The 21,744-nt window shown below is 36.2% G+C and overlaps 1 protein-coding gene across 1 annotated transcript in view; it reads right to left on the bottom strand.

Moving 5' to 3' along the window:
• Positions 1–20,047, bottom strand: part of WDR27 (WD repeat domain 27) — a 96,070-nt gene extending 76,023 nt beyond the window's left edge. The window contains exons 1-16 of the mRNA XM_088053372.1: positions 19,865–20,047; positions 18,823–18,964; positions 16,503–16,627; positions 15,924–16,037; positions 15,112–15,163; positions 14,561–14,631; positions 13,543–13,657; positions 12,043–12,175; positions 9,025–9,125; positions 8,528–8,595; positions 7,496–7,629; positions 6,007–6,083; positions 4,438–4,516; positions 3,843–3,914; positions 2,588–2,691; positions 1,386–1,475 (exon numbers count right to left, since the gene is read on the bottom strand). Coding sequence (XP_087909498.1) covers positions 1,386–1,475; positions 2,588–2,691; positions 3,843–3,914; positions 4,438–4,516; positions 6,007–6,083; positions 7,496–7,629; positions 8,528–8,595; positions 9,025–9,125; positions 12,043–12,175; positions 13,543–13,657; positions 14,561–14,631; positions 15,112–15,163; positions 15,924–16,037; positions 16,503–16,627; positions 18,823–18,964; positions 19,865–20,047 — 1,660 coding nt within the window. The remainder of the gene's footprint in view (positions 1–1,385; positions 1,476–2,587; positions 2,692–3,842; positions 3,915–4,437; positions 4,517–6,006; positions 6,084–7,495; positions 7,630–8,527; positions 8,596–9,024; positions 9,126–12,042; positions 12,176–13,542; positions 13,658–14,560; positions 14,632–15,111; positions 15,164–15,923; positions 16,038–16,502; positions 16,628–18,822; positions 18,965–19,864) is intronic.
• Positions 20,048–21,744: the final 1,697 nt, after the last annotated feature.

Below are 21,744 nucleotides of genomic sequence, written 5' to 3' on the forward strand. Positions count from 1 at the left end.
CTGGCTTATAAAGCCATGATTTTTGATAAGAAGCAATATTCATATGTTAATGCTGCCTTGAAACTGAAAAATTTAGCAGAATAAATACAATTTCTATTTCTTGGAAAAAAGAAAATTTTACATTGCCACTGACTGCAGCTCTAAGTAAGAATAATGATCATGTTTTTTCATATAAAGGCATATATTATGACAGTTCTAAAACAAGAGCATCAAAAGTAGAAAGTAAACAAACGTCTGCATGGTAATCTGAATGGCACAGGAGAGCAATCTAAATGAAACAAGCAGGCAACTAATGCTTTGTGGTTCCTAATCCCATGTTTTATTTTACCTGGCAGTTCAACATTTATGTTGTTTTTGAAAAGACTACATGCATAGTAGAATGTGGTTTACATTGGTTTTCAGACTTGTGCATCATTAAAGCAAAAAAGACACAAATTATTAAAGGCGTCAATGAAAAAAATCAGTGAAAAACTTAAGAACTTGCTATTGTAGAAGAAAAAGATCCTATTATTTTGTCCACAAGGCATATTTTCATAAATTTCCTCACACAAGAATAATGCACAATTCCAGTAATGTTGCCTCCTTAATGTCACAACTTGTCACAACTTCTTCCACTAAATATAATGAAAATTAGTCAAAACGAAAAACTGTTTTCATAAATCAGTTGCAGAGTTATTTACTTTGAAATAATTATCTAAAACATTTTTAAGTAGTCTGATTTTAATACTTATTTGGGTCAGCTAGTAAAAACCATTCATTTTCCATTATGTGCTTTCACAGAAAATTAATTTAGCAGCACTGATTAAAAGTAATAACATTTATGGTTATTAAAAATTTAACAGACCGTTCCTGTAGAAATTTAGACATAATCTGGTGTTTAAGACTCATTTAAAAGCATATATGTTTACACATGAATACACCTCTGTAGCTGTGGATTTCTTCATAGGAACAGTCCCTCTTTGTTTAGATGGTTATTCTCTAGAAGCCTGGAATTTCAAAGCAAACACATCTTTTGCCAAGTCATCACAGTCAATTTTTTGGCTAATAAACTATCAGAATATACTACTACAATATACACATGTATTATTATTGCAATATATTGCCTTTATTGTTTCTCTTTAATTATTGTAATATACATCAAGATGAAGATTTCAATATATATTTCATAGATAACTTCTTACCTCACAAAAAATTGAAAAATGGGAACACCTGGTAGTCAGCTTAATTCTAGGACAAAACTAAGCAATCAGAGAAGGAAATTTTACATCTTGAATCATCAGTACTCCCTCTCTCTTGTTATCAGGGTGATATAAGTGGAATCCATGCCATTTTAGACCAAACTCAACCATATACTATATCCCTTATAATTTAATTCCAAAATTTACCTGAAAAAACATTATGCACTTCAGTGAGATTGGAATTGAATATCAGCACAGTTTTATCAGCCTGGCCACAAGCCAGCAGCTCTCCATCCCCTATAAAGAAGAGCACCCAATGATTTATGACTGAAAGCAAAAAGGAGCTAATATGCTGCTTCTTTTAATCATAAAAATCATGCATGTCACTACAACAAAACAAAAACCAGATATTCATTTCATATGTTTAATGCTGATTTTTGTATGAATATCAAAATTAGTGTTGAAGAAATTGCTTGGATTTTGTAGGCTAATTCATTTCTTGTCCTGACTTATTCTCTAAATAACAAAATTTTTTAACTCAAAAAAAAAAATCTAAATTTTTTTATAAACTGTGGTTATTTAAGCCTGTGTGTGCATGTATGGGTGTGTGTGAGAGAAAAGAAAAAAGATGTTTCTTCCTCAAACTAAAAGAAGATTTATACCTAAAATGTACTAGCAAAACTCTCTAAGGAGCAGAAATGGCTGGAATACATTTTAGCAAAGTTACTGATTGCATCTAATTGCTTTTATTTTCTGAGGGTGAAAGTTGTTCTTGTCCTCAAAATACTTACAAAGATTTACGTTTTTAAATATTTTGAAAATATTTTGCCTTGCAGGGTCCACATTAACATTATTATATACATGACAGAATGCTTGATTGCTAATCAAGGAAATGATTTCTGCTTAATCATACTTATATTGGAATTGACTAAACCAAACGCAAGAGTCATTTATCCAGAGCAGTTAAGAAAAATGCCTGTCTTTGGATCATACAGAAGAATTCTTTTTTTAATATTTCAATTTATAATAATTGAATAATATTTATATAAATTGAAATATTAGTATTTTGAAACAGAATGCCAGCACCCTGATGAAACTAAGTAAATGTGTTAGAAAATAAATTCCTTAGTGAAAGAACTCTTAATTTTCAAGTAGTAGTGGGAAAGTCAAGGAATAAATTCAAAAGGAAACAAGATATAAAATCAGAAATAGAATCCTGATGCCTATGTAGTAACAGCTTACATGGTTTTACAAGATAAAAAATTATCAGTATAAAGTATGCAGTATTGCCAGAAAGTTTTCTGTGAATTTATCCACAGTATCCCCAGTCTTCAGAAACTATGCCATACAAATTTTGGATTTCTTTCCGCACCCTGACAAAACTGCACTTTTTAAAAGCCTGTACTTACCAGAATATTGAACAGAAAAAATTGGAGTTGGTTTACAAGTAACAGCTATCTCTTTCTCATATTTGATTGGAGGATGATTTTCCAAAGGATATTCTTTATTTTTACTTAAAAGAAGGAAAAAAATAAATAAACCAGTGCATTTTCATTTCAGTTATGAAATAAATGTGGCTTTGGGAACTATTCTAAACATCTTTACATAAAAATATGCTGGAAAAAAATTGTCAAATCCAAGGTAAGAGCCAAATTAATTTTAAATTGTCATATTTAAACTACTCCTACCACGATGAGTTGTGAATTCACAAGACCAAGAATTAACATAGTCTGGCAAAAAAAAAATTTCTTAAGTAACATAGCTATCAAAAGTATTTAAAGAATACTGTAAACTCTATCTTGCTTACAAAGACCTTGTGACAAAATGCAATATTAACTAACAAAAAAGCAGTTTAACTAAAAAACCCACACAAAACTTAAAATACTAAGTAGCTTAACCTATATAAAATAGTGCTAAACCAAAGTTGAAATTATCTGAAGTATTCATGTAAAGGCTTTCTATGTGTGCAAGGTATACAAGGTTTAGTCTTGAGCTATTAAGTGGGTTTCTTAACACTTCAACAGCTCTTTTTAAATGAGAAAAATTATGGCATCAATCATTCTTTATGTTCATGATTGTATTATATAAAACAAAGACTCTATATAACTGTAAAGAGAAAAAAATGTGTGCAATATCCCCATTTAACATTCCACACAAATTAGCATGAAAACACCACCCTTAGAAAAACATTTTTTCTTTGTGATCAGTGATAAAGATTCCACTGGTCAATTTGTACTATTACACATACCCTGCTTATATCCATTGGAATAAGTTTGTAACATGGTAACAAGATCTTAGGGGTGCATGAGGGACATGATCTGAAATCACTTCTCCCTGTGCCACTTTCAGTTACTTTTCAGACTAGAACTGCAGCTTAACAACATGTTGGGACTCAGCTTCCAACCATATTTAGCACCTGTTCTTCCTACCAACACAAATCTAAGAAAATAGATATGCATATTTTCTTTTATATGAAGCACTCAAATTTAATTCACAGTCTGATAAACCAAATCACTTGCTGCAATGATAAATTTTCTATCAAATTTACCAACCCTTTTAGTTCTTGTTGCAGCCTTTACTAAAAAGTTTCAATGACAGAAGCATATTTAATTTGTTTAATTTGTTTTAATTTGTTCCTACTTTAACAGTCGTTAGATTACCTACCATTTACAATTGGTCTTCCACTTTGATACCTCTTTTTTTTTCAGGTTAGTATTTGGAGAAAACATGGTCATTCTATGAGAGAGAAAACAGACACTCTTATATGAAACATTACACCTTGCATGGGAGAAACACCTCTTTTTCAAATGAAAGCAATTCTATTTCCTTCTTGCTTTTTATATCTGTGGGTAATGTCAATAGATAAAAGAATGTACACTTTGATGACAATATAAATGTCTAATATTCTAATGCCTGAGTTTGGACCTTGACTTCTGTGAATTATTTGTTGAATAGCACATTCTGAAGGACAAAATCCATACAAATACAGTTCTTAGACAATTCTTTCTGCAAGCTGAAAAAACAAGAGTCTAGCTAGATGAAAGAATCAGGATGCCAAATGTGGATTTTAAAAGGAAGTTGGCCAATGACCAGAAGCTGTGAACATTTTGGTTTACAATATGTTTTTAAAATTTTTTCTTTTATAACATCATAACTGTTTTTCACAGGTGATTAATTTCACAATCATTAGACTACATAGTTGTGTGGAAAAAATATCACACACCAATAAGACAGGGAAAGCAGTAACATTTCTACTCACCGTGGTGCTGCTGTATATCCTGATGACTTAATTTTATTATGGAAAACCAATGGTTTATCCTTCACCGTGTTTGTCACTCCTGTAGGAAAACAATTTAATTTACATCAAAATGTTTTTAACGTTATATTTTTTCAGTTATAGTAGAGAGTTTTTCACATTATAAGTACTTGATGTTTCCTTATGTTACAAAACCCTATCACCCTAATCACCCTAAAATAATGATTACTGAGAAGAGGAAAGATATATGAACTGTTACATTGTAAAACATCCCTCCTCCAATACCATGATGAGTAGGAACCTCTTTAAAGGTTGAAGTAGCAAGAATATTGTTCTGAATCACGTTTTTCGGCATTTCAGTTAGAAAATGTGTTTTCTAACTGCCTCTTTTTAGATTTTGTATGCATTAGCTATAATGTATTCACACCCTATATTTGGACTAAAGAATGGATTGAAAGATCATTAACAAGCTGACTGGTGGGTATCTATTTGTGTCCCTACAGAGCTCAGGTCATGGGCAATGTCTGCATGCCCAGTGCTGTGCTAAGAAGCCCAGAGGGCACCCTCAGCTCCAAACTGAGTGTTTCATACCATCGGGAAACAAACTAAACTAACATTGTAAAGTGGGAAATGTTGTTGCTATTCCCAGGGAAAAACTCAGATACATTGGGATACATTCACCTCTGCTGAGGGTAGAAGTCCCTTCAAAAGCCACTAAGTATCCTTTCTCTTTAGGCAGCAATGAGGAACAAAAAGGCCCTTCCTGAGAAGCTCCCTGTACCAAAAGCCTTAAGAGACCAAAGGATTTCATTACAGCACTCATCTCTCTGATCATGAAATGTCAACAAAGGCAGCACAGTTGTCAGTGCTGGCTGTCCAAGGCAGCCTGGAATTCTAGCTAAAACCCTGTAGATGTACTCTGAAAATACCATAAATCCCTAGAGATATAACCTTTGACATTCTAATGGGCACAGTAAGTGTTTATGGAGAGGATGAAAAACACTTTTTAAAAATATTTTTTTAACTTTTTTGTTGCTAACCAAAAAAGTTACAAGTGGTTCAATGGCAACTGGATGTCAGATCTTCTCTTTTTTTAAGCAGTAGAATATTGAGACAAAAATTAATTTCCTAAACATCCAGTATTGGCAGAAGATTATTCAGAACAATAAAATATATAAAAACACTTGTTTGGTGTATATCATAACCAAAGTTAAGAAATAAATGACAAATTATACAGAAAAGTTTACTGCATGCTATGGAAAAAGAATGACTTACAAAAATTTAAACCTTTTATACTCTAACACTTCTAAAATCCACAGGAAGTTCTCAGACAATGGGTTTTGAAAAAATAAAAATACTTATAACCACAGTTTTCAACTACAATTACATGTGTATGATATTAAATATTAATAGAAGTGTAAAATTCTTCCTACTGAAGTAAAAATACAATGTAATATATTTTTAAAACAAAAATTAACATACTGATTGTATTAGGCACAAGTCAGCTAGAAGTCAGTTACTGTTACTAAAAATATAACTTTATTATTAATTTCAGGATTGGTTTACACTTACCAACTGTTTTCCTAGAAGGTTCTTTCATGTTCTTCTTTAAACCTTTACACAATGGAGAACTTGCCAATAAAGTACACCTAAGTTATAAAGTGAAGAACAAAAAATTGATCAATGAATGCAATGAACAAAAATGTCAGATTAGAAAAAGATGTCAAAACTCCTTTTTAGTTATTTATCTGCATGTGTGTGTTTACACATGCAATAGCAATGAGAATTTACTGAAAACAAGTTAGGCATAGTGGACCATTTATCAGCTCAGATACTCAGCAGCACAGACAAGTCTTGGCCCTGATTCAATTTGCAGACCATTGCTTTTACGTGTTACATCCCAGTTTTGTGAATATTAACTGATGATTTTATTATAAGCACTGAAATTTGCTCTTCAGTGTATATTGCAGGGGTTTTGTCATCTTTAAGATGTCAGCATTTTCTCATAAATCATTTCTAGGGACATCAGCAGGGATACATCAAGGGGAAGTCATGCTTGATCAGTTTGATAAACTTCTGTGACAAAATGAGTGGCTTGGCAGATGAGCAGAGAGCAGTGCATATTGTCTACTTTGATTTCAGTAAGACTTTCCACACTGTCTCCCATAAGAACCATAAGAGCAGAGAAGCTGATGAACTGTGGTCTGGATGAGAACACAGTGAGGTGGATTGAAAACCAGACGAACAACCAGGCCTAGACTGTGATCATCAGTGGCTCAAAGTCTAGTTGGAAAGCAGGAGCCAGCGGAGTAACCCAGAAGTTATAACTGCATTCCATATGATTCCATGGGTATAATTCCATTCAACATCTGCATTAATAATCTGGATAAGGGAGCAGAGTGTACCATCACCATGTTTGCTGATGACTCAGAGCTGAGGGGAGTGTCTGAAAGAGCAGAGGTTGTGTTGTCATCCAGGGAGACATTTATTGTCTGTAAAAATGGGCTGACAGCAACCTTGTGAAGCTCAACAAGGTGAAAGACAAAGTCCTGCAGCAGAGGAGGAATGAGCCCATGCAGCAGTACAGGCTGTAAGGCAGGCTCTAGAGCCAGGCTCTGTGTCCTAAACCAGCACCAGGACAAGAGGCAATGTGCAACAAATGAAACACGGGAGGTTCTCTCTGAACACTGGGAAACACTTATTTACTGTGAAGGTGACTGAATACTGGCATAGGCTGCCCAGAGAGGTTGTAGTTCTCCGTCTTTAGAATATGGTGGACATAGTCTAAAGTTGCTTGGACATTGTGGTGGGAAAATTACTCCAAGTGGCTCTGCTTGAGCAGGGTGGTTGCACAAGATGACATGAAGAGGTGCCTTCCAAACTCACCCATTCTCTGATTCTGTGATTTCTCCATCTCTATACAACTAAAGCATGATAGGAAAAGAAGTAAAATCAAACCATGTCAACAAGTAGTACTGCAGAGAACCATATGACGCACTTTAGTGCCAGATAAAAAAATCTATCATCCAACATGGAGAGAAAACATTTAATTATTCTGTACCTGGCGATAACTGATAGACTTTTCTCATTTCCACATGGGAGAATACCACTTTGCTGACTTCTCACCAATGCAGCAAGGTTAACTTCCAACACAGCAATCGTATCTTCAAACATCGAGGTGATCAAGCATAAAATCTGTAGCAATTCCCACATTCCATTTACTTCATAATTTAAGTTCAAAATATATTGCATTTATAATGAAAAATGAAATAAATTTCTGAAATTTATAAAAAATAGTCCAAAATATTAATGGATTTAGTCATGAAGAGCATTAAGTGGTAGAGTGTTTAAAGCTATCCTTCAAAAATATGCCTATGTTGCTTAAATGTGTTTTAACAAACTTACATACATAATAGTGACAGAAATTCCAACACCACCTACACTAGAGACAATTCTGCAGTAAGAGTTGTGAGAAAAGAAGTACACAGGGAAGATTGGCTTCAGCAACATAATGAGCACATGCTAAGAGCTGAATTTAAACAAAATCCTTCTCTAAAGCAAAAGACTTCTATGTTAAATATGTAGCCTAGACTGAGCTTACTTCTGTAGTAAAACTGCAACATCGAAAACAGAGTATACAGATAAGAATGCCTTCCATTTTCTTAAAATCACTTTTAGTGGCTTTCAACAGAAATTTTCTCACAACCCAAATAGTTTTGACAGATGCCTTAGAAGGATTCAGAAATAGCACATCCTAACATTTTTTTGAAAAACAAGGTATAACAATCTTTATTTTTTTTTCCATTAAAACATTTCCTCTGCTTCTCCAATAGTCATTCTTGACATTCAAGGTACACCCTGAACACTGTAACAATTCACCTTTTCCTTATTAATCACTTTAGACTGTATATAAGCTGTGACAGCTTCAAACTAGCAGATTCCATAATGAAGAATCAACCCTCTTCAAAGAAATTACTGTGTAATTCACATTAAATAAAGAAAAATGTGTAATTAATATTTATTGAAAATAGCATAATTTAAAATTTTATTTAATAAATCACATTTATTAAAGCAATGCTTAGTGTATACTCACTTTTCCATTAGCTGCCTTCCTTGTTAATGCACATGATCTGGCAATCTGAATGCTGAGGTCACTGTAATCTTTACCAAGAAGAACAAAGTGCTATAAAATAGTATCTGCATTTCAGAAGAAAAAACCTATCTCTACGACACACACAAAAAAATCACTCATACTAATTTGACATGATCCTAATCCACTGTCTTCAGAGAATATACTTCTATCTTACCCTCAAATTATAATGGAGTAGAATAACATTTCTTGTATTTAACACTTATGAACTGCAAAATTGAATAAAAATTCATTGCTACACAGATCTAGTGCCAATACATCTTCTGAAAAAAGTCACCAGGGCCAGGAAAACATACAAAAACTATTAGGAAAAAAAACATTTTTCAAAAACATTTGGTTTCTATTGTATTCTGCTATTTCACAACCTAATTCTTACACTATTTTTGTCAGATAACAAAAGCAATCACATTATGGTGTAATCATATATCTTATAAACATACCTCTGTAAGATAAAACAGCTTCTAATTCAAAGTTTGCCAAATTAATTATTAACAAGCCAGTAGAAGTTCCTATCCAAAAAAAAGTATTCTGGGAAGAATATCTGTTAAAACAAGGAGAAAAATATCTCTGAGTAGGATAAAGAAGATTTTCTCATTTCCATACACCAAACAGCAGTTGGGTTTTTTTAATGCTCATTGCCCAGTCCCAGTACCACAATAATAAAGCACACACATAAAAAAAAATACATTAAATTCAAAGCTTTTTTTTTTTCCAAACCTGTAGCTCAAAGTTTCAAGCAAAAATGGTGAAGTTTTGAAAACTAAAAGCAGAACACCATCCTTGATTTCATTTAAGTGCTTCATAGCACATCTAAAACTGCACAGGAAATACTTTTCTTCAAAAATTACTGTGGTTTGTAAGAGTTGGGAGATGTTGTAAAAGCACGGTATGCACAAAGAGAAAATTCAAACCAAGAGGCAAAGCCACTTATAGTTTACTTTTACCACTCATATCAACACACAAAGCACAGTGAAATTCAATGTATGTTTTTACATAATTAAAGTACAAGAGAAAAACCAGCACAAACTGAGGGGAAAAATCCCCAGGCAAGTCTGGAATGTCTGTCTCAGCCTGTGCTTGGTGGCAGCACTATTGCAGTTGAGTAATAAAATCCAGCTTCTGCAAGCACCACAGAGTAAACCAACTGGTTACAATTCAGTCAAGACCCTCACAGAAGAAATATATTATCAAGCATAAGATAATTGAAACAAAATAACTCTTGTCACTCTCCAAAAAACTAAAATTTTTTTATGCCACAATAAAGAAAAATTTATATCAACATTTTAATAAAATTTCCAAATAGGAGTCAGTAGATTTATTAGTTTTATTTTTTAAAAACAGACCACAAGAGTTGAAGTAAGGATAAGGAAAAAGGAAAAAAAACCCAAATTTTTGTAGTCAAATATGTGAAGAAGCAGACTGGAATAGACAGTTTCATTTCTGGTTTGTGATATTTTTATGTGATATGAATAGCTTTATTTGTGGTTTGCACTACTTTCATTACAGCAGTAACAGACTGGTTTAATTTGTAACTTCTTTGAATTATTGATAAAGAAGTGTCACTATCAAGCTATTATGAACACCATAAAGTGATATATCCAAAAAGTTTAACTCATTCTCACTTTCCAATAATAAAATCCATTGTGATGAGATTGCTCAATGTCAAAAAGCTTATGAAAGTGTGAGATGCCTAATTTTGGACAGAAGTGTTCCAAAAATGTTTCATTGTTGCTTTTTATTGAAGGCAGGAAAAGCAATATATCAGGGATTGCTCAACTGTTCAGACAAATCTGAAGCACCTCCTAAAACCAACAAATGGCTATTAAAAAATAAATAGAAAAAAAATTATAAACACAAAATCTCAAGTAAAAATATAATGGAATTGAATTAGTAGTAAGAATTTAATGGCCATGGTTGTTTATAAGCAGAACAAAACCTTCAACTGAAATGTGATAGCTGAAAGAACAAATAGATCTTAGATGTACAATGCAAAGCGGTAACAGGTGGGTATGGGGGAGTGATGTTATCTCAATTCAGAAAATTATTTCAAATAATCTATTACTTTGGATCCATTTCAGGCAATCATGTCCCAAAAGGAGATTGAAAAATAAATGAGATTGAATTTCAGAAATTTTCAAAAGCAAATGTTAAAAATGTTACACAAAGCATGCCTTCTACAAGGTACAAACTATTTTATCCAGAAGTGCAGAGGTAACTTGTTCATGAGCTGTAATTTACTGTCCAAGGAGGGAACTTCATAGTGGCTAGCACTGGACCATCAGAGTAAAAAACATACTAAAAACCAGTATATGAAAAGAGAGTATTTGAGACTGGAAATAAAATCGAACGAGTCAGTTCCTGGAACAACTTCAATAGGGACATGGTGGATTCTTTGTCGCCAGAAAACTTGTCATGTTTAAAGATGTGTTCAAATCAAACCTACAGCTGTGATGAAGACAAAGTTTTGACACTTTGAGAGTGGTATTATACAAGCAATATGACAGACTGTAATAATTCATCATCTGACCTTCAAGTGTTGTCACTGCATTAAAGTATGCCCGAGATGTGCATGTTAAAAATCACCACTTCCTTCCTCTTAATGGTGGTACCTCTAAATATGCAGGCATCGTGAAAAAAACTGTGAATAATTACTTAAATTTAACATAAGGATAACCAAAATTGTCCTGGACTCTGGATATTTTTCTTCTTTGTTTGTCAAAAGTTGTTTATATCTAACCAGAGACTGATCAGTTTCATCTGAATAACCCACCACAGAGCAAAGGTTAGGACAAGGGTTTTCTAAAACATGATGTGGCTAATAAATTTCTACAAGTGACAATCATAAATTACAACACAAACAGGTTGTTCTTGTGGACAGTTCTTGTTGGAATAGATCTCCAGGTGCCTGATACTATGGTTAAACTTCTCTTCAGGAAAGAAATGCAATGTAAGGATTAATTCTACCTGCCTAACCAATTCCATGGGAATGAGTAAAAGCATTATGTTCTGAAATATCTGTCCCTCTGACAGAAGTTTGACTGAAGCAGGTTACGTAGTTCAAAAATTATTTAAATTTGGAAGGCAAACTGACACAGTCACACAGTGGCTGCATCAGATGTTTCTTTAGGAAATCAAACTCAAAATAAATTTGATTTATTAATTACTTTTTAACTCATCTTCCCTGATCAGCTGGTATCAATAGATTCCACAATGGATATTCTCAAAGACATTTTTATGGAATTATTTTTCAGAAGAAAACCCAGCTTTAATTATCAGCTTGTGTACTTATCTTCCTAAGAGTAGGCCACCAAAACTTGTATACCACTAAAAACATTATTTGATTTTCCTATAGTGTTTTTCAAAAAATATGAATTTGCAGTGAAAATAATCCAAGAATCAATAGGAACTCCTAGAAATAAATTTGAATCAAATATAAGGTGCTATTTTAAAGGACTTACGTGTTTTCTTCATTATGGAAACATACAAAATAGTCACAATGCTCGATTAAGAGGATAGGCAATGATGTTTCCACTGATCCTTCTGGTCTTGTCCTGTCTGTTTTGCAAAGCTTGGAATTACTTTGCCCTTCACCTAAGAAAGTCAACAATACCATCCATCAAAAAAATTATGAAATGAGGGAAACAGAAAGGATTCAAGAGAGAATTTGTAGTAGACATGAAAAAAACAAGACCACACTCAAGAAACTTCTGTTTCAAAAGATGCATATTTCCTAAAAGCCAGCTTTCCTCATTATTACATGGGTTTTTTTCAAAAGACGAAATCCAAAGATCTTTCTTATGGACTGACAAGGAGTTTGCACATTTTAGGTGTTTTCATCTCAAGAAGTGACACTGAAAGCAACATTCCAGCAACCCTTAAATATGCTGGGTATCTTTTCCACTTGACCTGAAAATTCCCTTGACACTAAAGTTACAATATAATCCAAAAGCAAGATGAAAATCTACCTCAGTTCCCTGTTCCCAAGGTTTTCAATGGGAATGTATGTGAACTGCACATGCAGAATGGATTCCAATCCATTCTGCATGTGTAACTCACACTCAAGAACTACTAGCATCAAATTCAGCATTAGACACAGACATTACATCACTGTCTTTCAAACATCAAAGTCAGATCTATAGATTTTAAACAATAACAAGAAATGTAGCAGTCTTTTTCCTTAAATTAGGACTTCAAGATTATGGAAGCTGGACTACCTAGGCAGGTAAGAATATAGCAGTCATTGATCCAGAAATACAACAAGCAAAGGAAACCAGATTTCCCTTTCCCCAGGAAAGCCACAGCAGTGCTGAGGGGACAGGGGTCTGCACCTCACCAGGGAGAGGATTACTTCCCATTGTACCAAGGCTGCCACCTGCTCATGGCCATCACAAGGCACAACAAAAAGCTGTCAAGCCAGTCTGATATCAGGGAATCACCCTGCTGGGGTTACCAGGGCAGTCTGTAAAGACTTATATATACTCTGTGTTATACCACTATAGAAATATCACAGCCAAAGAAATATCATATAATGAAAGTACTAGTATAGATTTTAAAAAAAAGAAAATGAAAAAGAGAAAAAAAAAATAAAGAGAATCCTAGAAACTTCAAAGGTAACTGAGAAATAGTACTCCCTTTTGACATGGGATTAATTTTTAGTCACTCATTCTGTTCTCACTGAGGCCTTGAACAATGAATTAAATAAAAAACCAAATACTTAATAGTGCACATGATGCAATGTTTTATGAACAAATGCACTGGCCAAGAATTTATTTCGTACATACATACACAATTCCTTCCAGACACACCAATACCCAACTACATACGAGCTTCAGTCCATGCCACAGTCTAATACTCACAAGTCTATCACTTATACTAAATTTTCATGGTAAAAAAAGCACACACTCAGTAGCCAGTAACGAGACTACACCATTAACAGCATTCTAGGAGCACTGTGCTACCTATTTCTTTGCCAGATTTCCACACTTTATTACAGAATTTCTCTTGCTCTTTCTTTAAGTTGATATGCGCTACACAACGATAATTATGATCACTGATTAAACTGAAGATCCAAAGCTGCAAGAAAAAGAAAAATCAATTGGAATAACCTTTTGGCACTAAATATAAAGCTTACATGAATACAAACTAAAGACACAATATTTAAAACCATGGATGGATGTAGTTACTGAACTTTTGTACATGGCATCTCACCTTAGACAAGAACTCCAATTATATGTATTTGTAAGATTGTTAAGGATAATCAAAGATAATATATTCAAAATTAGTAAAAGCAGGAATGACCAGTTTGAACTGTACATCTAATTCTCACATGTTTACATGTTCTGAAAAAAGATACTTATAGACTATTTCCCACAATTAAAAATCACAGGTAACATGCATGTAATTGCTCATTGGGTCATGTGAATAAATTTCATTTATACCTTTCTTGGCTTAGACACCACTACAGTTAAAGTTTTCATTTTCTTCAAAATTACTGAACAGTAACACTGAAGAAAAACATCTGTAAGTTATCACACAAATATATTCTTACCATTAAAGAAGAGGTTAAACAGATATTCACATTTACCACATTTTTATTAGAATTCCCACATGCTGAAATCATAGCCTCTTCCATTTAATTGTCATGCATTTCTTATTTCGGCCAAAATAGGAGAATCCTATTTTTCACCTTTTTTCTTTTAAAGCATATATATTTATAGCCTCTCAATGTGCTCTTCTTAGATAATCACTGACTCTGCTCATAAAAGTTTTCCTGGTTTTCAGGAAAAAGTTTCTGTTATGTAATAGAGGTCTTATTTGCCATTTATGGTTTACATTAGAAGCAGTGAATTATGCTTACTAAAATAACTCTTTAATAATTAAAAAAATTTAGGCAGCTTGTGTACCTTTATTACAGACAGAAGCATCAGTAATAGTTGACTCTTGACATAGAGACCAAGTTTAACTAACAATTCTTACCTGTCCCTCAGCACATCCAGTGATAATCTGTTTGCTTTCTTCATCGATTAGCAGACTTAGCAAAGGAAATGCTGCTCAAGAAAGAAGGATAAAAGCATTTCTAGAGTAGACACAAATCAGATATTTAATTAAAATACATGGTCCAAAATTGATTCTTCCTGTTTATAAACACAGGGAAGAAAAGCCCTTACTGCAGTTCCCATGGTTGCACAGAGCTTTGTGTGCCTCAGCCCTTGTGCTGCTGAGGGCTTTCCATTTGCATTTTTCTGCCTGCCACCTAAGCTGCCATGGTAGTGGTTTCCTGCACCCTGCCACCCAAGCTGCTGTGGCATAGTTTGCAGACTTGTTTATGAAAGTACACTAAAACTATCTACTGGGAAGCAGACTTTAAAGGAAAAACTGTTGGCTTTAAAGGATATGTTTACTGCTACCTTGTCTATGAGAATTATTTCCACTAAATCAACCCAAAACTTCTATAATAATCACAGATTATTATTTAGAGATAGGAGGATTTTGTTAATAAAAATTACATTTAAAAATAGAAAAATTACCTGCTATTATTCCTGACTGATATATTAACTGGCTGGTAGAATAGTCCCACACCTTTAGATTAAAAAAAAATAATAAACAAAAAAGATATAAAGATATAAAGATAGGTATCTACTTAGATATTTATGGAAAACTTTTTATGGAAACAACTTTTTAACAGCCATCACTGTGATGAAAACAAAGAAATGCAGGCATTGTGATGTTCTTAGGAAAATTTTTTTCCAGCACCTGCTTCCATCTATGAAGGGTTTTGTCCAACTGATAAGCATCACTGGTGAAAAAAGGGGAAAGTCACATGATATGGAAACACAAAGTATCATCTTTTCTTAGGTTGATCTCAGTGATTTTAGCTAACTTTATGAAAAGGCATACACAAGAGAGAAAAGAGGGGAGGGGTACACTGCATACAGCAACCCAGTCCAATAATCCCAAAAGGGAAAATTCAAATCAGTATCAGCAGATTCAAAGGGAAATATTTTCCTTCAGCTCAGTATACCTGAAACTTTTCAGTTACAGTCAAACTGATCAAAATATTTTATTTCTATTTCCCAGATGATAATAATCACTGAAGTTAATACTTGAATGTGGAAAGTTTTGAATATACAAAACCTGCATTTTTCTTTAAAAAAAAGAGTAATTCATTTTTGATATAATTTCCAAAGCAATTCAAAGAACAATGTCCTTATCTTCATAAAGTCAAAGATATTTTTTACTTAATCTTCAGAGCATATTTGAAGGGGAATAAAGGGGAATAAATAATACTTAAGATTCACTAAATTATTCTTTTTTAAGTTCATCTCTACAGTTTCCTTGCCTTAAAGGTTCTGTCTTCTGACACTGATATGAGCATACTTTTCTCCCATGTGCAAAACTCAGCAGCAGTCACCGGAGCCAGGTGTCCATCCAATTCAGCTAGTATAGCTTCATTCTGTGATTAATCAAGTCAAAAATAAAAACAGAATAGATTTCAACATAAAATTTACAATTAAGTGCTTTAATAATTAATAACACTTGCTAAGCATTGTCAGATTTGTTTTCAAAGTATAACTCAGTAAGATTTTTCTTATTGAAACTGAAGCTCTGTATACCATCCTGTCGGCAAAGCCACTACACATTACTTTTTCTTCTTCTGACTAAATGACACAGGAATAGTTTTTCAGCTGACCTGAGAATATTTTCTACTTCTAAGTTATTGAGATACTGTTTCATTTCAACTGTTTAAACCTAGTCTTCTATCTGATATATATTGCATTATCAAGCACCAGTTCCTACTTATTTTATGATGGAAAATGAATGTTTTTGCTTAATTTTACTAACATTTCTGTATCATAATTTTATTTGAAAGTGAATAAATAAAATACCAGTACCATGGCTACAAATAATGCTATCTCACCTTTGCACTTAACATGTAGATCTGATTTCCAGTGCATACTGCCACTTGTTGATCATCTGGACTAAATCTTATATGAAGCACCATTCCCAAAAGAGTTCCTATAACAATTCCTCGAGGTGTAAACCCTGCAACAATTGTATTGTTAATGAGACTCAATGAAATATAAAAATCTGATGCAATGAGATTCTTAGAAACTTTACATAGCAAACTGTGCAAACTTTACTAACCACAAAGTTGTTTCAGTTTCTGCCAGGAATATGTACAGAAAAATACACTGTTTATATACACCAGAGTACTGGAAAGAAAAGCATAGAACAATGGACACTAGAATTCCTCCATCTGCCCTGTTGCCTAGACATGACTTGGCACTCTTTATGATATAAATAATTCCCATCAAATCATGCTTTCTTGATTCCACTGAAGATTGCCAGGGAATAGATTTTTGGAGTAGGGTGATGTGCCCATGGAACCTACTAGTGCCATGTTCGTTTTGGAAGTAAGAAATCCTAACTGAAGCCCAGCAAAACACAGCTTTGAAAAATACTTCTGGGAGAATATGCCAGTCACTCAGCCAAAAAGTAAAGAGGATTTTACTTCTCTGGTTTTAATTTTTCTGTGGGAAAATTCTGAAAGAGAAAGTGCACCACTAAGTAGAGGCTAGCTCTGAGAACAGGTCACATTTCTACCCTGTCCTCATGATTTCATTTTGGTCATCTTACTGGTTTAAGCAGCTTGGTTTCTGCTGATCCCTATTTTATAATGCTGCCTCTAATGATGTGAGGATGGTTTGGATACGTCATTAAATTTTAGGATTTCATAGGAAACAAATTATCTAGAATGCAAGCACAACTACAGGTGTCCTATCATGCTGTGGAGTTTTTTTACAATTGATTAACAGGTCAAGGTCACACAAAGAACTCCTTAATTACTTTGACACCATTTATAAGAAATAATATGAGAAAACATGCCAAGAATGTGCAGAGGAGAGTCTGTGGAGACAAAGACTCTACAGCATCTGCTGAAGAGCCTGTAGATGGAGAGAAAATTAAAAAATCAAGCAGCAGACAATCTGGATGCCAAATGCCTTTGTATCAAAACTACACATAGTCTTTATCTCTCTGCTACTTTCTATTCTTATCCTCTGTCTTCTATTCCTATCTCCAGATTCATAGTCCCATTTTATTCCCAGTTCCTGAAGCACTCTTTGATTGATTCTCTGTTAGTCTTGCATGGATTAAAATTTAATACTGACCTTTTTTTTTATAAAAAGCACTGATACTGTTAAACTTTTCTTTACAACATTAGTCTTCATATTATATAGATTTGAACAGTCAAAGTGGAGCAGAGTACAAGAGAACTCCCTCACATTAAGTCATCAGCAAATCTCTAACTATAGGTGACAAGGAGGAAACTTTTAATAGTGTGGGACAATGCCATGCAATTTTAAATACTGACACCAAAAGGGGACAGACTGCCACTGGGAATCCAGTGAATCATGACTCTGGCAATCTTGTTCTTTTTTTCTTTTCTTTTTTTTTTTCTTTTTTTTCATTATTCTTCTACTTTCCAATTAATTTACGCTTACAGAAAGGTTAACACTAAATTCTAATGCCATTGGCTGAGGCTCCAAACCAAAATGGTGGTCAGGATACAGGGTCATGCGCTCATCTCCCAAATCAGATACTTGTATTGGTCTCTCACACGTTTCACAGATGAAAACAATGTTCCAGAGACAGGAGAGGCAAAGCAGGATAGAAAACACTAGTTCCACAAGTATTCCCGAAAATGAAGTATTTTGCCGTTTCATGTTTAATTATGCAGTACTGCTATGATGAGTTTTTATTCTGTCTATTTTATTCCACAGTGGCAGAACGCCACTCTCTCTGCAGTGTGTCTCTGTGTTTGGCCCGAGGTTGCCGGCAGGCTCTGGTTCCCGCACAGCACCTCGGCCAGCTCCCGACCCCGCTCAGCATCGCCGCGGGGCCGCTGCCGCCCGGGGCCGGCGGCTGTGACAATGACAGGACTGGCTGTGCTGCCGGCCTGGCTCAACCCGGCACTGCCGAAGAAGGGCAGGAGAGAAACACAGAGTTAATATGGCTGTCCATGCTGCTGAATCTAAGCGGCTGAGGCGTGCTTCTCAGAAATAACAATCTTGTTATACAAGAACCAGTGGAGAAAAGGAGGTGTTGGGGTGGCCTTCCAAGGTGGCTGTTGCTCAGAAACTGGCTGGATACTGGTCTGAGTGATTGGTGGTGACTGGCTGCCTTTGCATCACTTCTTTGTTTATACATATGACACATATATATTATATAAACAATACCTTCTTGCACTTTCTGTGTACATTCATCAAGATTCCACACTATCACACGTTCATGAGAGGCAGAGCAGACAAGAAGCGGATTGATTTTACTTCCAAATGACAATGCAGAAATTGAGTCATGATGGCCTGACAAATATAATGGCTGACAAATGTAGATAAAGAAGAGTTAAATGAATAATTTCAAACAAAGATTATGAATAATATAAAACTACAAATGGATAATGGACATGAAATCAACAAAATAATTTTTATCTACAGCTTCAAAACATCTAAACTACAATGTAGCTGTTTGGGTGGGATGGAGTTAACTTTTTCACAGCAGTTTGCATGGCACAGTGCTTTGGATTTTGTGACAAAAACAGTCAGGATAACACAGCAATGTTTTGGCTGTTGCCAAATACTGTTTGCACAGCATTGAGGCCTTCTCTTTTTTCCCACTTTTTCTCAGTTTTCCCATCCTAATAGTAGGCTGAAGGTGCATAAGAGGTTGGGAGGGGACACAGCTGGAACAAATATTTCAGTTTGCTGAACTGGCAAAGGGATATTCCCTACCATATGATGCTATGCTCAGCAATAGAACTGGGGTATTGGGTGCAACAAGGTGTTGAGGGCCTGGGACATTGACTTTAAGGTGGCTGTTGCTCAAAGCCTTACTGGGATTAATCTGGTTGTAGGGGGTGGTGACTGCTTTGGTATAGCTTTTTTCTTTCTCTTTCCTTCACTCATTAAACTACCTTTGTCTCTGCCCGTGACTTCTCACTTTTTCCCATCCTATGGGAATTCCCTCTCCCCTACCCTGCTGGGGAGGAGTCAGCAGGAGAATGGGTAAAGCTTTAGCTTTAGTTTAGTGCTTTAGCTGCCAGTCAGGGCCAACCCCCCACAAAAGCTTAGTTTATTCATTTCACAATAAAAAAGTTCTTAACAAACGCTAGTACCTTTCCAGCATTGAAGAGAAACCTGACACTTCTACATTACCTTCAAATATTTCATTTATAAATTAATTTAAAGCAGCAGCCTATGAAGAGCTCTATTCTAGCTTTACCTGAGCAGTGGCTGTGTTCCAGACGCACAACTCATTGCGACTCACAGGGAAAGCACAGTGGTTGTGACTGCACGCCAGCTGAAAGAGGGGCTCTGGCAGTTTGCCTTTAAACAAGTGTTTTTCGCAGACAGCCTCAGGATCACGGCCTCCTCCAGAGGCGCAGCGGGCCCCGGCGCTCTCCATCCTGCGGCTGCCAACGGCCCCGCGGCAGAGCCGGACCACCAGGGCCACCTTCCCCCGCCGGCTGCGTCCTGACCGCGGGGGCCGAGGGGTCTCGGCCCCGCTCGGGGCTCCCTCCTGCTGGGAGGCGAAGAGCCCCGGCCCCGGCCCCGGCCCCGGCCCGTAACCAGGGCAGCGCCGCCGCTGACGGGAGGCCGGGCAGGACCGCCCTCGCTCGCCCGAGGAGCGCGGCGGGCCCACGGCAGCAGCCGCTGTCCCTTCAGTTCTGCAATGGGCCCCGTGACCGGCCAGAGCCGCCCGGGGCTGCTTCCTGGCTCTCCACAGCGATGTCCTGGGCTGCACAGAAAGCAGCACGGCCAGAAAGTCCAGGAGAGCCCCACTCGTGGGATGCCAGCTGGAGCACTGTGCCCAGCGCCAGGGACACCAGCAGAACACAGACAGGAACCTATCGAGGCGAGACCTTAGGGACAGATGTGAACATCTCACCTGTAAAGACAGGTGAAGAGATTTGGTGTTCTTCACAGAATCACAGTCAGAATGGGTCAGGCTGGAAGGGACCACAGGGGGTCATCTGATTTAACCTCCCTGCTCAAGCAGGGTTATCTTAAAGTACATGGCGCAGGATTGCATCCAGACAATTCTTGAATATCCCCACATCCATATCTTGGGAGAGAATCCACAACCTCTCTGGGCAATCTGTTCTAGTGGATGGTCACCTGCACAGTTCTTCCTCAAATTCAGGTGGAACTTTTTCAGCCTGGAAAAGAGAAGGCCCCAGGGACACCTTATAGTACCCTGTGAATATATAAAGCAAGCATACAAAGACAGACATTTTTTACCAAGGCCTTTAGTGTCAAGAGACATTAAACTAAGAAGGGGTTCATTTGGATTGGTCAGAGAGAGCATATTTTTTACAATGTGGGTGGTGAGGCACTGGAACAGGGTGCCCAGAGAAGCTGTAGATGCCGTGCCACTGGAAGTGTTCAAGGCCAGGATGGATGATGCTTTGAGCAGCCTGGTCTACTAGGACTCCCTGCCCACAGGAGGGGGGTTAGACTAAGTGATTGTTAAATGCACTTTCCAACCCAAACCATCTATGATTTTGTGATGCAGAGAACACAACACAGACAGAACATGAAGCAACATCATTAAGAAGAAAAACAAACCTTCTACTTTTCCCCAAGTTTTGTGGATGATGGCAAACTGGGAGGAGCAGTCAGAAACAGGCTGATGAGAATTTCATGGAGTCCAACAAGAGTAAGTGGAATCCCACATCTGGCACAGAGTAACTCCATGCAAGATGAAATGCTGAAGGATGGCTCCCTGGGAAGGGGCTCCCCAGAAAAGGATCCAGACATCCTGCTGGACGAGCTGAATATGAGCCACCACAGTGCCCTTGCAACAGAGGCTGCCAACTGCATGCTGGGATGTATTTGTAATAAAGAGTAGCCAGCAAGGTGTGGGAGTGATCCTCCTCTATTTGGCACCTGTAAGGCCACACCTGCAGTGCTGTGTCTCGTTTTGGGATTTTTGGTACAAGAAAGATCCTGACATACTGGAGCAATTCTAGTAGAGAGCAAGAAAGATGGTCAGGGAGCTGGAGAAAATGATGTACACAGAGAGGCTGAGAGAGCTGGGTCTCTTCAGCCTGGAGAAGAGACAGCTGAGACTACTGTTGCCTACAACTACATAATTAGAGG

This window comes from Pseudopodoces humilis, chromosome 3, assembly GCF_049639895.1.
Source record: "Pseudopodoces humilis isolate 2021_Gansu_Grassland_sample_001 chromosome 3, ASM4963989v1, whole genome shotgun sequence".
NCBI classification, from domain to species: Eukaryota; Metazoa; Chordata; class Aves; order Passeriformes; family Paridae; genus Pseudopodoces; species Pseudopodoces humilis.